At 45.6% G+C, this 14,472-nt stretch overlaps 1 protein-coding gene across 14 annotated transcripts in view; it reads left to right on the plus strand.

The window, feature by feature from the left end:
• Positions 1 to 14,472, plus strand: part of auts2a (activator of transcription and developmental regulator AUTS2 a) — a 316,198-nt gene that overhangs the window by 197,472 nt on the left and 104,254 nt on the right. For 13 of the 14 annotated variants that reach the window (XM_039618431.1, XM_039618433.1, XM_039618432.1 and 10 more), the window contains one exon: positions 4,858 to 4,887. The exons of the other annotated variant lie outside the window; for it this stretch is intronic. In XM_039618431.1, coding sequence (XP_039474365.1) covers positions 4,858 to 4,887 — 30 coding nt within the window. The remainder of the gene's footprint in view (positions 1 to 4,857; positions 4,888 to 14,472) is intronic. 14 annotated transcript variants of the gene reach the window in all.

Consider the following 14,472-nt stretch of genomic DNA (forward strand, 5'->3'; position numbering starts at 1 on the left):
GTTCAGATGTTGGCCTGCTGCATTTGGCCAGCGTTGCACATGTGGATCAGACCTGCTTATATTAGTCCAGACAGAAATCTGGTCCTCCCTGACGAAGTATTCTTGGCTCCTGGAAGAAGAGTTTGCCTTATGTGACTGTATAGACTGTCTGAAACACTCAGGCTGTGCCTGTGATTTCTTTTGGGACTTATCTTTTCCCGCAGTACGTTCACGTAGCAGCTCAGAAATCAAGCAGATGCTGCAGAAACATTTTCGTCACCACAGAACGCGGCTTCTTTAAATGAGCTGTCCCAGTGAGGCGTGTTTTGTTAATCTTTCTTCCACTCCTTGAACTTATAGGTGTCCTTTATGGGCAACCTTTAATAACTAATGTGTTGCTAAAGTAAAGTAATCCCAGAGTTTATCCGAGGTTCACTTGGGTGTGAAGTCCCTTAAGCACGATACGGGTCTGGATGCGTATATGTTGCATCGTTTATTACTGTGAGCCAGTCTATAGCATTGGATAACACGAAGGAAACGTGGCTTTTAACAGATGTTCATCAAAACTGAACCAGCTTCTCTGTGAGCAAAATGTTCTTGTCAACCTTGATCATTTTGTGTTTATTTAAAAACTGAAAATTTAACTAAGTCAGTTTGTTTTTTGCTCGTTTTCTAGTTTTGTGTGCCAAAGTAGGTGCTGTGTAGCAAAACCTGAGCTCATCAGTCGCCTCTAGCTCATCTCTGTTTGTTGTTCCTCAATTCACAGCGGCGGGACTGGCAGACTTAGTAATGTGTGGGTGCAAAAGCGAAAGGGAGTAAGAGAAAGAGAGATAAATATGGGAGGTGTGAGTGGGGGATTGGAGAATATGCATGGCACAGATCCGCATTTCACCATCCCGGTCTTTCTCTATTCCCAGTGAATAATGTGGCACAGCCCCTACCCAGCGGTAGGCCAGGCACGCCGCCATATCAAGCTGCGGTGGAGGATGAGGTGTCCAGCTTGCCGAGTCTGGGCTCAGACTCATTCTAGCCCCAGAAGTCATCCCACCCCCATCCCCAACCTGCAGAGAAGAGCACTGGGCTCCAAGATGGCAATCAAGGCTTGATTTGCCAACACATTTCCAATGATTAAAATGTAATTAGCACAAGCGAGCACCTCCTCCCCAGCTAATTTCCACGCACGCTGTGACAGGCAGGCGGTCTGAGGCATCCAGGCCCCAGCAGCAGATGGAGGAGGATGCACCGGGAAGGGAGAAAACCATTTTGCCATGTGACTGTTTGCATCAGAAAACCATCAGGACATGCAGCTATATCAGGAAGGAGCCGCTAGGAGGAGGGATTGAGGAGCCCTTGACGACAGCACATCAAATTGGCAGTGTCAGAGCTGACCCTGGCAATGGCTGCCATCCTTCACGCTGTCTTTCCAGCTCCCAGGCTTGCAGGCAGGTTGGCGTCTTCCCTGGGCTTTAACCCCTTCAGCGCTCCTGTAGGACATCCAGTGTCGGTTTGATAAACAGGCACCATCCTCTGTGCACTAGTGTGCTTTAATGAAGACCATATCAATGATAATTAATTCCAAGGGCACGGGCAGAGGTTAATACTGATGGCACTTTTTCAAGCATAACCCGAGGCTAACTTCACGCAGCAGAGAGAGCGCACGGTTTAACTTGCAGCAACATAGACAGCCAATCAGGAATTACAAGGAGCATGTTAAACACACTGTGCTGGACCTTTATTGTTGTCATCTTGTTTTTTTCTTGATTGCTCCAACATCTGTTAGTATTTGTGGACCAGTGGATATCCAGAAGGTTATGCTGGAAAAGAGATCATGGCATACTTGCTTTGCACGCAAACATGTGTGATGTGGTTACCTCTTTAGTGCAGACTTTTTCGCTGTGGGTAGCTCTGGCAGGAGACGCTGCCGTGCCCTGCTGTTACAGACGATAGCATGGCTGCATCGTTTAGCATTCGGCCCGTGGCTCCTTCTGTTCCCCTTCTACTGGGCCAGTATTGCTCTCAGCTGGAGAGGATTTAGGACAAGAATAATTTACTTCTACTTTCAGACCAATATAAACAAAAGGCTCGATGCTTGGACAGAGTGTAGGGAAATTTGTAAGAGCACTCAGCCAAAAGAGAGGCCCGGGTGAGAGCAGAGCGGCAATCAGAAGTGGTCCGGATACAGGCCAACATCAACAGCTCTTAGAGCTGAAGCTAATGTTTGACATTCCTGTGTTACTTAAACTAAACACTGGGGTCTAGCTGTACAGTATAATGCTGGTCCTGTGTAAATAGCACCGGGCCTGGTAGACTATCACTTTCCTTTCTCAGCCCCCTCCCAGGACTAATGGTTTCCTTACTGTACATTACTGTTGCTTTAAATAAGACTTTGTACCTCGGCCTGTCAGAGATCTCAGTGGCACCACTTTTGTTGTTTTTTCTCTGTTCAGTACAATAGATTCATTTTAAACGTCTGACATACGTCTTTTCAATCGCCGCGGCCTCCCAGGATTGCTCTAAAGTGTTTTTGACGTAGTTAATCATAGCTGCGGGTTTTTGTTTTTTTCATGCTTGCATGTCAGCAGCTGTTGTATCACACAGAACTGTAGCTCGTGCTAACCTGTAAAAACAATGCTCAGTTTTAATGATGAGGTGTACCGATCTTTCATGACACTTCCAGCTGTGAAGTGCAAAGCTGAGACCTCGGCTCTGCTCCTGATGAAACAGTCAGTTAGTCAGATTTTTCTCCCCACCTCGGGTTGCGTTATGCATGAAGCGACACATTAGTTCACTATGATCACTTATCAGTGAGTGACAGCTCTGCCTCAAACGTGTTTTTTATCTTTCTCGAGATATTATTATTTACTACTTCCTGCCCGAGCTCAAACACAGAGTTCACGGGAGCTTTGGCGTCTGCGCCGTAAGGACGTTCATATCGCCTGCCCTCGGCTGTCAGGCCTGATCTTAGGATTTTTTACTTTGCTCATTATAAAGGTATTTCCATTTTATTAAGTTTTCCACTTTTTCCACCCCCCCCACCCTTTGCCGCTTTGGGAAATTTGCATACCTCTATTCCTAGGGGGAAAAAAGTAATGACAGCAATTTCTTTTCTTTTCTCTCCCCCACTAGCCGTGTGAGTGCTTCGTTTAGCAGCACCTGCGAAAGCGACAGGCTCGGGGATGAGAAGTGAAAGAGAGCAGTTGATTAAATCATCATCAAGTCGCAGCACAGAAAGTCAATTCTGCTTGCCGTCTACAATGATATCCCTTTATCTTAAAGTAATGAGCTATGGCACTTTTGCATCGGGTAATACGATGAGTTCCATTAGCATGTTCCATTTGCTTCACAAGCAAGGGCAAGTCATTCCAGCCGGCTTCTATCTTGGCAATCAAAGCAATTGGCTGCACAGCCAAGGAGCGGGGGAAGCAGGGAGAGCAAAATAAGAACAAAAAGGGAACACAGGGAAGAAAGGCTAGACTCCTTTTTTTCGTGGATCGCAACACACTGGAAAAAACTAAAATTATGTCAATTATTTGAACCCCTCGCTTGCTTGCGTCGTGCACAGACAGAGAAGCGGCTAATGAGTGCTTGGTCGCGTTCCTGTTGCTACATTCTCAAAAGCCTGAACGCCGTTGATCTCGTCGGCTGCGTTAGTCGGTCCTGTGTGGGAGGCCACGAGAGAGCGATGCAGGCAGACACGCCTATTTACTCAGGAGCTAGAAGAGATGCATAAATGCACGCAGTTTGGAGCTTTTAATATTACACAGACACCCGCGCGTAATCGTGATCTGCCGTCGTCTGTCGTTATCTTTATTTGTTCTCAGGGCTTCTACCTTTCTGCGCTGTATTAAAACGGGGTTGGAATGTATGGTGGAGAAGGAGTGAGAGCGTAATGGAGCAGGGAGCGTCTGAGGAGTGTTTGCCCAGTGCGTTTATTGCCTCTGCATAATTTATGAGCTGCTGGAGCTGACCATCATGGCAGTGTGCCGCAGGCAGCCCCTGGGGCTGTGCGGGACAGGCCTGTAAATTGGATGCTATGCTCCTGCTGAGCTCGCAAGCCCCCTTTTTACCATCCAGCCCGAGAAGCAGATCAGCCACAAACCCAGCCAGCTACCTTTGAGCTCTGCAGGGCCCAGATCAGCAAAAAAAAGAGCAAGAGATGGAAGGAAAAAAATGACACGGCCTTCTGTCGCTCACTCCGTGGGCTGTCAATCATCCCCCCCCCCTTCACTCCTGCCATACTTTAATCGTCACCCACCAACCCCTCCTCGCACTCCTGCCCACACACTGTACCAACCCCTGCCCGTATTCCCCCCCAGTGCCTTTTTCATTACTGACTCCAGTGCTTCCCTGCACCTCAGCCATATGCACAACTACGAGGGCCGCCATTCACCCAGCATCACGCTAATTAGTTGATAAAGAATTAAGTGGACCTTGAAATTGAAATTGGAACAAAAAATTGAAATCTAGCCCCCTTTTTCCTCCCACCATTACAAAGTTCCCTTCCTTCTCGTGTCAATCTGCCATCCCCAGCCTGAAGCAGGAACGCACATCATGCTATTAGAATTCCAGTGGCGATTAGAGTTTGGAGATTCCAGCTCTGTCTGAATTTTACATGGCGCCCAGTGTTAACAAGGGCACGGGTGGTCATGAGAAATTAACTTTATTTCACATTCTGCTGCTTGGATCAGCTAATGAACTGATCTGATGATATCCAGGTACAGAGTATGAGTGATGTGATAAATTTGTCATTAAAAAGTTGATAAGATGGATTTTTTTACAAAGATGAATGAGGCACTGGAATTGAATACAAACTGTTTAAACCCCCAAGAATTGGACATATTATTCCTAATTTTAGCTTTCTCTTTCCTTGTCTCGCAGTGCGACACTGAGAGTGACCAGGACGACAAGGTAAGATTTTTCCTATTGGGCTGAATGTGCCTGGATCCCTTCAAGCGTCTTTTATCAGTGTTTTAAAAAGATCCAAATGTTACTTTAAGACTGAGAATTGAATGTAATTAGAATTAAACATCCTGTTAATAAGTATGACAAAACCTTAATTAGTTGCGCATTAATTATGAATGACTTAATGATGTGCAAAATCTAAATTGAACTGTTCTGGCTTTTTAGGATTTCAATGACATTTAAATGAGACTGCTCCGGCAGCCAGGCTTTCTTTTACTTAAAGCACAGACGAGCATGTCTGCAGCACGGCTTCTATTTCTGTATCTATCCATCTACCTATATACTGGTGCCTCTGCCAGTCTGTTTTTGCTCCTGCATTTGTCTTTACTGCACACTGTAGTTCTGTCTGTAATCCCAGCAAAACCACCTCCTGCCGGGATCTAGAGTGTCTTCCTGTGTGTTGAGAGCTTCATTGCTTCAGTTTTGGCACTTTTGCTGCAGTTACATTGTTGCAGCAGCAACAAAACACACGGCAGTGATTAGCAGCAAACAGGCTCTACAGATTTAACAAAGTCCGGAAGTGTTTCTGGGAAAAAGCCAAAATAATGTGAGTTATGCGAATATCGTGGACTTCAACAGGTTATAGAATCTGTGCTGTCTTCATAAGTCAGGGGCGATGGTGGGAAAGCTGATGATGCTGTGTTGTGTACAACCTCAGTTTTTCTTAAATGTATTCTTAAGTGACTTTGCTGTAATTATTTTTAACTTTAATTTAACCCCAAAAACCACTAAACTGACTTTACTGGGAAAGTACACAATTACAAGGTTGCAAAAACTATAAACTGTAGTGCTAAATGACTACAGATGCAGGAAAAGCAACTTTTCATATACATTTTTTGTGATTAAGCTTCGGTGTTCTCGTGTCCTAGAGCAAGTACTGCGTACCCTGTAATTTTAGACAAGAAAGAAATCATAACAGATGTTGGCAAACATTTAAAGGTCACACAAGTAAAGAAGCTAATGTACCCGTTTATGGCTGTAAGTAACAGTATAGGGGCTGGTGTTGTTTTGAGGTTAACGATGTCCATCAGATCAGTTACACGTGGAATTCTTGGCCCCGACCAAAGAGGCGCTGCGAGCTTCTTGCTACTGTAACCCATTTTGCTAACAGACACTGAAAAATAACAGCTTTCCAACATCCAGAAAGAAGCCTAAAAGGAATCATCATCAGTGTCAGAACCTGAAGAATCAAATGAACAACACCCAGAGGTTTGTATGGTTGTGACTTTGTATCCAGACACCATAGACATGATATGAGTTTGTGGTTGAATTGTGATTCAGATCTTGTTTCAGGTCTTCAGATTGTCAAAGCACACGCCTGATTATATGTTGCTCATAACCAGTAAACAGTTTTGCAATGGTATAGCTTCTGCTCTGTGTGTGAGAACTGTAAATGTATAAATACTGCAAATCAATACAGGATTAAGAGGTCTGAAAGCTAAAGGCGACTGAGCGGGAGGATATTTTTGTTGGTTAGAAGGTAAAGAAACTCCGACGCTCATTGAAATGCATCATCTTCTCAGCCGTGTAAGGGGCGGGTATGAGAGGCTCGCCTTCTGTCTTTAAAATGTCACCGAGGTAAGCTCGATCACCCCGATTACTTTTGGAGCACTCTGAAAATTACGCCCAAACCTTTTCCTCACCTTCTTGCCAAGATCGAATCCTCGAACGAGACGGCGCTGGACATCGATGCGTAAATGTGCATCACCTGTGCAGCATTTCGTCTCCTGGGTTGCTTGTTTTTATTTCATGTGGTGATGCAATGATGAGGATGGTCACAGTTGGGTAAAATAAAAGCACCTGTAATTCTGATTGTAAAGCACTTTATAATCCAGGGGCTCAGTTTGAGCACACCTTATAGATTGTAAAAGCAGCCATATTAGCCACTGAATTCTAACCAGAGAGCTAGATGTGCTCTAATGATTTAGTAATGCCATTTGCTTGTAGTGTTTAGACTCTGCAGCAAATTGAGTCATTACTCAGTGTTGTCGATTTAAATTGCTCTTGTCTCGGTGGCAATTCCTTCTTGTTTCAGGAAGAGAGCGAGAGCACGGTAATCCCCCCAGTGACTGTATTAATTCACCCTGGCTCACGTTACGCTCCTGATGAACAGCACCGACTACACCTTCCTGTCATTGATTAATTGTGTGTTAAAGTAACAGAGGAGTGAATTAGTAAACGGGGACCCCTATGACAGGGCTGACTCACGCGTTCTTCTTCAATGTAAGGAGTAATTGGAGCTCCCACTCAACGGCCCTCCTTAGTCCACGTCACCTGCCACTATCTGCTCCTGCCAGGAGCCTCGCACGCTACGCCCAGTGCCGCTGCTGTCATTTGCATTCTGTGAGCGTGGCGGTCTACTTTGCAACGCCGCGGCAGAGCAGAGTCATTTTAATGGGTCAAATGTATTCAGATGAGGACAAACGTGGCTTATTTAGTTTCCCTTCAAAAGCAGGAAATGGAAAAAGTGTTCCCAGGAGAAATCATGTTCTGCCTGGTGTAGAAGGCCTCTGCCGTGGAGCTGCCGGGCTCTGATAAGAGACAGCTCTTCGTGTGCATGCGATCCCGTACGTGTGTCGCTGTGCGAGTGTGTCTCTGCGTGTGCTGGAAACTGTCAGAGCATTTGCTCATTACAAAGTGACCTGTAGGACGGGGCCTTCTGCAGCGTGAGATGTTAATGGCATGCTGGGAGACAGGTAGGAGGACGCCTATCAGCAGTCACTCACCGCACAACACTGGTATTATTAGCCCTGTATTCGTACTGTTAGCATCTCTTTCCCAGCAGCCAGTGTGCATGAAACTGTCCCTTCAGAGCTCGTGTAACGAGAAGGACAATTTTTGGGGGGTTGAAGTTATATGTGGGGGAAATGACCGTTCTTCCTGAATAATGATCTTGTTTATGGTCTGTCATGGTTCGGCTCATCCTTTGCTCCGAGGTGCAGAATTCGAGGTGTCCGAACAGGATCAGGTGGTCACGCAGGCCTGGACTTGTAGAGAACAGCTCATTTCCACTTGCACTTTGCTGTAGCATCAGGTATCGCTCATATTCATCCTCCAAAGGTCTATAAACAGTGAAGTCTTTTAGAAGCCTCTGAAAGGTCCACATCTCCACACACTTTAAATATAATAATAATAATACTAATGTGGATTTTTTATGAATGTAAATGCAGCCGGCCTCATTTATTTTCAAACTGAAACATTCCCTCAACATTTAATCTAACAGTGGTAAATTTCTCCACCTCGTCTTGGAACTCTGTAATATTGTCGAGAGGCTCCGGCTCTCCTCTGTCTGGACTCACGAATGCTTAGGCGATGTTTTTCCTTCTTACTTCCTAAGTGGCACCTTGAAACTGCCCGTCAAATATTTTTGCACCGATGTGCGCTGGTGCTCAAGTGCTTCTGTTCCCCAATCACGCACTTAGGCCCTCAGCTAAGACAATGAGTCTATACTGTAATCTGCACAACTTTATCACCGCATAGCTTTTATTTCTCTTGCCTCCGGCCTTTTTTATAGACCACACCTTCCTAAGTGTTATTTACTCGCTCTATCAGTAGCCACAAGCTGTAAATGCCATTTTGAAAATGTTCTGCGTCTTATTAATGGCCGTGCAGCAGAGTGCTGTAATTCGCTGTGCTCTGCTCTTATTGGAGGCAAGGGATCTAAGCAGGAACCTGTTTGTCCTTGACATAAAATAAAGATCTGAACTAGTAATATATTTGCTGTTTCTCCTCCTTTATTGTTTTGCTGTGTTTGCCCTCGGGCAATTATAGCAGAAGAGTCGTGTTTCTCAATCACTCAGCAGCACTGTACATAAAACCATTTTATATCTTCCATCCCCCCACACAGCCTCACCCCAAACCCTTCCTCTTCCGCTGCAGTGGGAAGGATGAGTAATAAAAAGGAGAGAGCAACTTGTCAGCGTTAAAAGATTATGTGTTTTGCCCCCTCCAAAGGAAGAGAGTAGTGTTTACAGGCTTGAGTGGGTGCTCGCTAGGCCGAGGCTGAGGCTGATTGCACTAGAGTACCCTGTCAGCCAGTGATTTGTCATGTACTTTATCATCCTTGTCACTCTGCAGAGCGTTGTCATAGGTAACATTCCCGCCTGCCCCCTCCCCGCTCTGTGCTTTGTACCCAGTCAGTGTAGGAAATTTGTATTTACTTTGGGGGAGTGTAATTTGTTCCTCATGGATAATATGACCCTTAGCAGAGCCGGATCACGGGTTAGTTGAAGTGATATTTTCCGGTAATGGTAGTCGTACATCATGGCTGTCAGGCCGGGTTAGGAGGCGAGCACATTACAGCTCCATTTTAGCACTGCAGGCATCTGGGATTATTTTCCATAACCAAGTATGACATGACTGCTCTGCGGAGTGCATTAAATTTTTACTAGCTTTTTTCCCTCCCCCGGCAACTTCTGTGGCTTTTCCCCCCGCTCTGGGTCTCGGGGCTGCCACGGTGATGGATACCCTCCAAGTCCCAGCAGCACTGGCCAAGGTTAGCGGGTGTCACAGACCTACACTGCTCCCCTCCATCCAATAACCGGCAAATCCCTGCTCCCTCTGAGGGGCGTGCACCGCCCACCGCTCTGTGTTGCAGCAAACCGAGAGCCTCCACTCACCGCCGCAAAAGCAGAATAGGATTATTCTGCTTTTAGACTTCAGTCATCAAGTTGGTGTGAATGTGCAATTAGAAGTTTACCAGTTTTCACCAAAAGAAGGACCAACCAAAGACAGACGGCGATTTGGACAGCATCCTTGAGCGGAGATCGTGTTTACGCGCAGCGGCTGCTCTCCACAGCTTCTGATGGCTTTTCTGTTCTTTGCCTGCTCCGCTAATTTTGATTCCTCTCTCCTTGGCAGCAAGGTCAGCAGTGTAAATGCCACCTCTTGCCATTGACAAATGGTCGCCCCCCTGTCTGATAATCACTGAGGTCTCAGAGGTGGACGAGCAGGCGGAGCTCATTAGGGCGCCACAGATGAGAAATTAATGTGGAGATTCCAGGCCTGGCAGAAAGCCGCAATGATGGGCCTCGGGTGGGGGCAGTGGAGGAGGTGGTGGTGTGTGTTGGGGGCTGGATGGATGGACCCTGTCTAATGGATGACCAGGTCAGCAGGCAGCAACACTCCCTAGACACTTCCACACAAACATACACACACGCCGTCCCACCCCGCTTCCTCCCCTCCTCTTAGTGCCTGTCACCTCACTCACCCCGCCCACAACTACAGTTCTGACGTACGTTCTTTACACTCCTCGATTTAGTGTTGCTATGCACGTGCTAAACATGCTGACGACTTGTAAGCAGACATGTTTTTTAAATGACCCTTTTTGTTGTGTAATGTCCCTCTTACCTTATTTTTTGTAACAATTTTTTGTAAATGAGACAAATCTAGAATGTAGAGAAACGAGCCTGCGCCAGTGTTATTAATGGAGCATAGCCAGTGAGACTTAAAGAGCTGTGATAGTGAACTGAGAGTCAGCAGTATGGCTAGCCTCTGGGGTTCGCCCCCCCTTCATTCTCCTTTACAGTCACTGTGACCCATTTACAGTAGCTCCAGATCCTGCGCCTCCTCATTGTCCCAGCAGGTAAATCCTCATTCTGTCACAGCGTCGTCTCCTGCTAACATTCACAGCCTCGGAGGTGGACAACGATCAGTACGTCATTAATGTTGGGATCTGTGAAAGTCAATTTTTACATCATTATAAGCGCGTAGCTTTGCAACCAATCTTTAGAGTCAGAGGACAGAGTACGAGCTGGAAAGTGTTTTTCATTTGTCAGAAGCTTTTAAAGTCCACAATTCAAAGTAGTGCCCCATGAAAGCTTCCAGCTTATTCCGGAGAAAAATGATCTAAACCTACGGCGCTGCATCGCCGTTGCCTTTTAGATTGGCTCCCGATGCTTTGTGATTGCTAATAGCGTGCCGGTTTTGGTGTCAAAACACAGAATTGTAGATGGTTTGACTCTTACCTTGAGATGCGATATTATACAAGCCCTAATGTGTGTTACACTTGCCTCTAGAGTGCTCAACCTCCCCATTCATTTATGGCCAACAATAAAATGTAATAATGCACACGTTTGAATAGGACAAGGTTGCCAAGTCCTTGAAATTGAATGGGGGAAAAACAGTCACAGCAGTGAATCATGTTTCTAAGGCAATGATTCAATTCCCAGTGCAAGCTGAGAACACAGGGGATGGAAAATAATTCTATCAGCAACAAAAACCATAAATATGCTGTTTGACTGAGATGTTTACTCCTGTGGAAAGAAAAAGCCATTTCCATCTTTCCTGACCTGGAAAAGAAAAATCTCTCAGACAAATTGTGTCCATATATCAAAGACTTTATGAGATTGTCCACATACAAAGAGGCTTTAGAGTGGAAACACAACCCCAGTTAAAGAAATATCAAGTCCAGTCTATATTTAAGGATAAGCATAATGAGGCGCTTATTTTCCACTGTTTCGCTTTTGCACACATGATATAACAGAGAGATTCTTTATCAGCAGAGTAGAGACGGCGTATTATTCTTGGTAAATGATTGAACTGCTTTCATAACCATCTGTTAAACCCCTCATTAGCTCTCCCCATATTTCTAATAGTTGCACTAATGTTATTTAAGCAGCATTATTAAAACTGGCCTGAGCTCCGAGTTAAAAATAGCCAAACATGTCGAGTCAAACTCAATTACATACATTTTTAATATCATTGACCTTCCCAATTACAAACCTGCTCCATACGGTGCCATTTATCAGCTGCCGCGATGCTAACAAAACAGAGGGGGGCTAGGTAGAAGCGTGCGCGGTGGTGTGCTGCGTATGTAGAACCTTCTGGGTCATGTTGGGCTGGCCGATCAAGAGCAAGCAGTGCCCCGACTCCTCAGGTGTCTGTGCTCATCTCTATTTATGAGGCAGTGTTGCCAGTTACCGGTGTTTAATAATACATGGAGCAAGACCTTGGGTTCAAACCAGTGTCTCTGGAAACAGGCTGCTTATGAAAAAAAATCGGTTGTTATGCAGGAAATCAGTTTTTCTCACATACGCTCTTCATCCCTCACTGTCTCTCTCCCTGCTGAGAGCGGCTTCTCCAGCACACCAAGGTTAAACTTTCTCAGCGCACTGGCTGAATGTCAGTCAAAGCCTGGCTCACCTGCGCGTAAGCCCCCCCCCAGCAACTGGGCCGGTGACTCGCACCCTCTGCCCCGTTATTGCCCTTTTGTCAAGCCAGTGATTTCTGCAGAATTGACTGGCTCTCCGCTGTGCACATCAGGATCAGCTCACACAAAGTGGAATCTTCCCCGGCTGTGTAAGGCAGCGGGGTTGTCATATGTCAAACCCGGTGATATTTGTACCAAATGAACAAGGCTGCAGATTAAAACCACCGTTTTACTGGTATCTGCTGAATGAATTAGTAACAGTTGTTAGCTCGGTGTCCAGCGGTGCTTTTAACTGTGCAGATGTTTTCTGGAATCACCTTCGGTGCTACTGTCACGGCAGGGTGCACCGGTGTGATGCTGAGGTGGACCCAGAAGCAGACACGGTGGAGACAAAACTCAGTTTCAAAAATAAAGCGAGCCTTTATTTGGCTGAAAGAATGAATAAGCAAACAAAACAGCAAACAAGGCTCAACTATGACTTTTTAAACTATGACCCTGAGGAGGGAAACATGGCGGTACGTAGGCAGACGCCGTGATGCTGGACACAGGAAGACTGAGGACTTAAATACACACATGAGGTGATCAGGGGAAGTGGAGACACATGAGGACACAGCTGACTAGAATGAAACATAATGACAACACAGGTGAGAGTAAAACTAAATACAATGAGCAAAGAACACCGGACTCTTTCAAAATAAAACAGGAACCATAATAAGACGCAGACATAACATGAACTTGACAGCAAGAAAACACACGACAGACATGAAACATGGACACACTAAATAACAAGGGGAACCTACCACAGGCACAATACAGTACATAACTCAGAATGCAGAGAGTAACCCAAACTAAACCTGTAACTCAAAGCAACCTGATAAGCCTCCTTCCAATATGCCTAAGAACACAAATATAATAACCTTAAAATGCTGGGTCACAGATCCAGCCCGTGACAACTGTACAGCAATATTTAGTCTGGCTAGCATCTCTCGAGTAGCCGCATTTGTAGTCATGGACTTGAGATTATTATACACCACAGAAATGCCTGTATTGCAAATCTCCCAAGCAAACAGCTGCTGTAGAGGGCCATAACTCTAATATCCTGCTGTGTATTTCACCACAGGGAGTGAGTCACTACAGAAGTAGATCCTTAATGAGGGAAATAGAAAGCAAGCCTGTCATAATGACAGCGACGTCCCAGCATGCATGGCGGCAGCCACAAACAATCTTAATGACATGAGGGGTTCTGAAGAGAGGCTGTATGCTGTCGGCTCCTGGGCTCGGCCCGGCTCCCTAACCCCTCCCACATCCTTTGCTTTAAACCGCCACCACCGCATTGCTTGTTAGAGGCAGTGTAATTAGGTGGCTGAGCTTGTTGCGAGTAGCCCAGGTCACAGAGGCATGTCCAACCCTTGTCCTGATTGCTCCTCGGGGAATTATTGACAAAACACAAGGAACATTGCATGTTGGGCTCTAATTATGTGTACAAGACATAGATGGCCCCGGGGAAATTAAATGAAATTCCCCAGCTTGATGGGTCCTCCACACTCTTGGGATCCATTCTGTTTCTTATTAAGCTCAGCCATTGTCTGCTTTTATGAGGCAGCTATGTGGAGCTCGGCACCAGCTAAATGCTTTTAAGTGTCTCTCTCTTCACAGTGGCAATACATCAATGACTCACGGTGGAAAATTGCCTGTCGATTTTGATCTACGCCGAAGAGCGTAAGCAATAAACCGGGAAATATATTTAACTAATGCTCGCTAATATCGTAAATGTAGGGTGTGAAATGGAGCACCTGCGTGGTGTTTCATTGTGTAATCAGATTCTTTTCACTGCAGCTTTGTGTGGACACATCCAAACACCTCTGCTCTAATTCCTGTGCTCCAGATACTGGACAGGAATTGATAGTCTCCCGCTTGTGCAAATGAAGTGATAAGGGGGTCTCACCCAGATTACACAAGGCCTAAGTGGCACAGAGAAAGCTTATGGAGATGAATGAATTCATGAGGCTGCCTGACAGATTCTTAAGAAGCTATGTAATAAGGGATAAATCAAACAGCTACCATTTTGCCTCTGAATGATTTCAAATTAAAGTGAAGGGAGATGGCAGACCTCCCAGGGGTGTTAGAGCTTGGCTATAGACCTGTGGCTGCCCCCCCCCCCCTGTATTTCTCTATCATTAAAACACCCTAATGACTGATGTACAGAAAAGAGTTTGCATACGCAGTAAATAAACAATTCCTCTTGAGTCAGCGCAGTAGGACGTCAGTGGTCCTGATCCCAGAGGTCTGCCCACTGATCATTCTTACCAGCATTCATAATTCACTATATGATGTTGTAAGATGGTGAAGCATCATTTGGATCTAGTTATCTCTTATGGTTA

Source organism: Oreochromis aureus, linkage group 10 (genome assembly GCF_013358895.1).
Source record: "Oreochromis aureus strain Israel breed Guangdong linkage group 10, ZZ_aureus, whole genome shotgun sequence".
Classification (NCBI taxonomy): domain Eukaryota; kingdom Metazoa; phylum Chordata; class Actinopteri; order Cichliformes; family Cichlidae; genus Oreochromis; species Oreochromis aureus.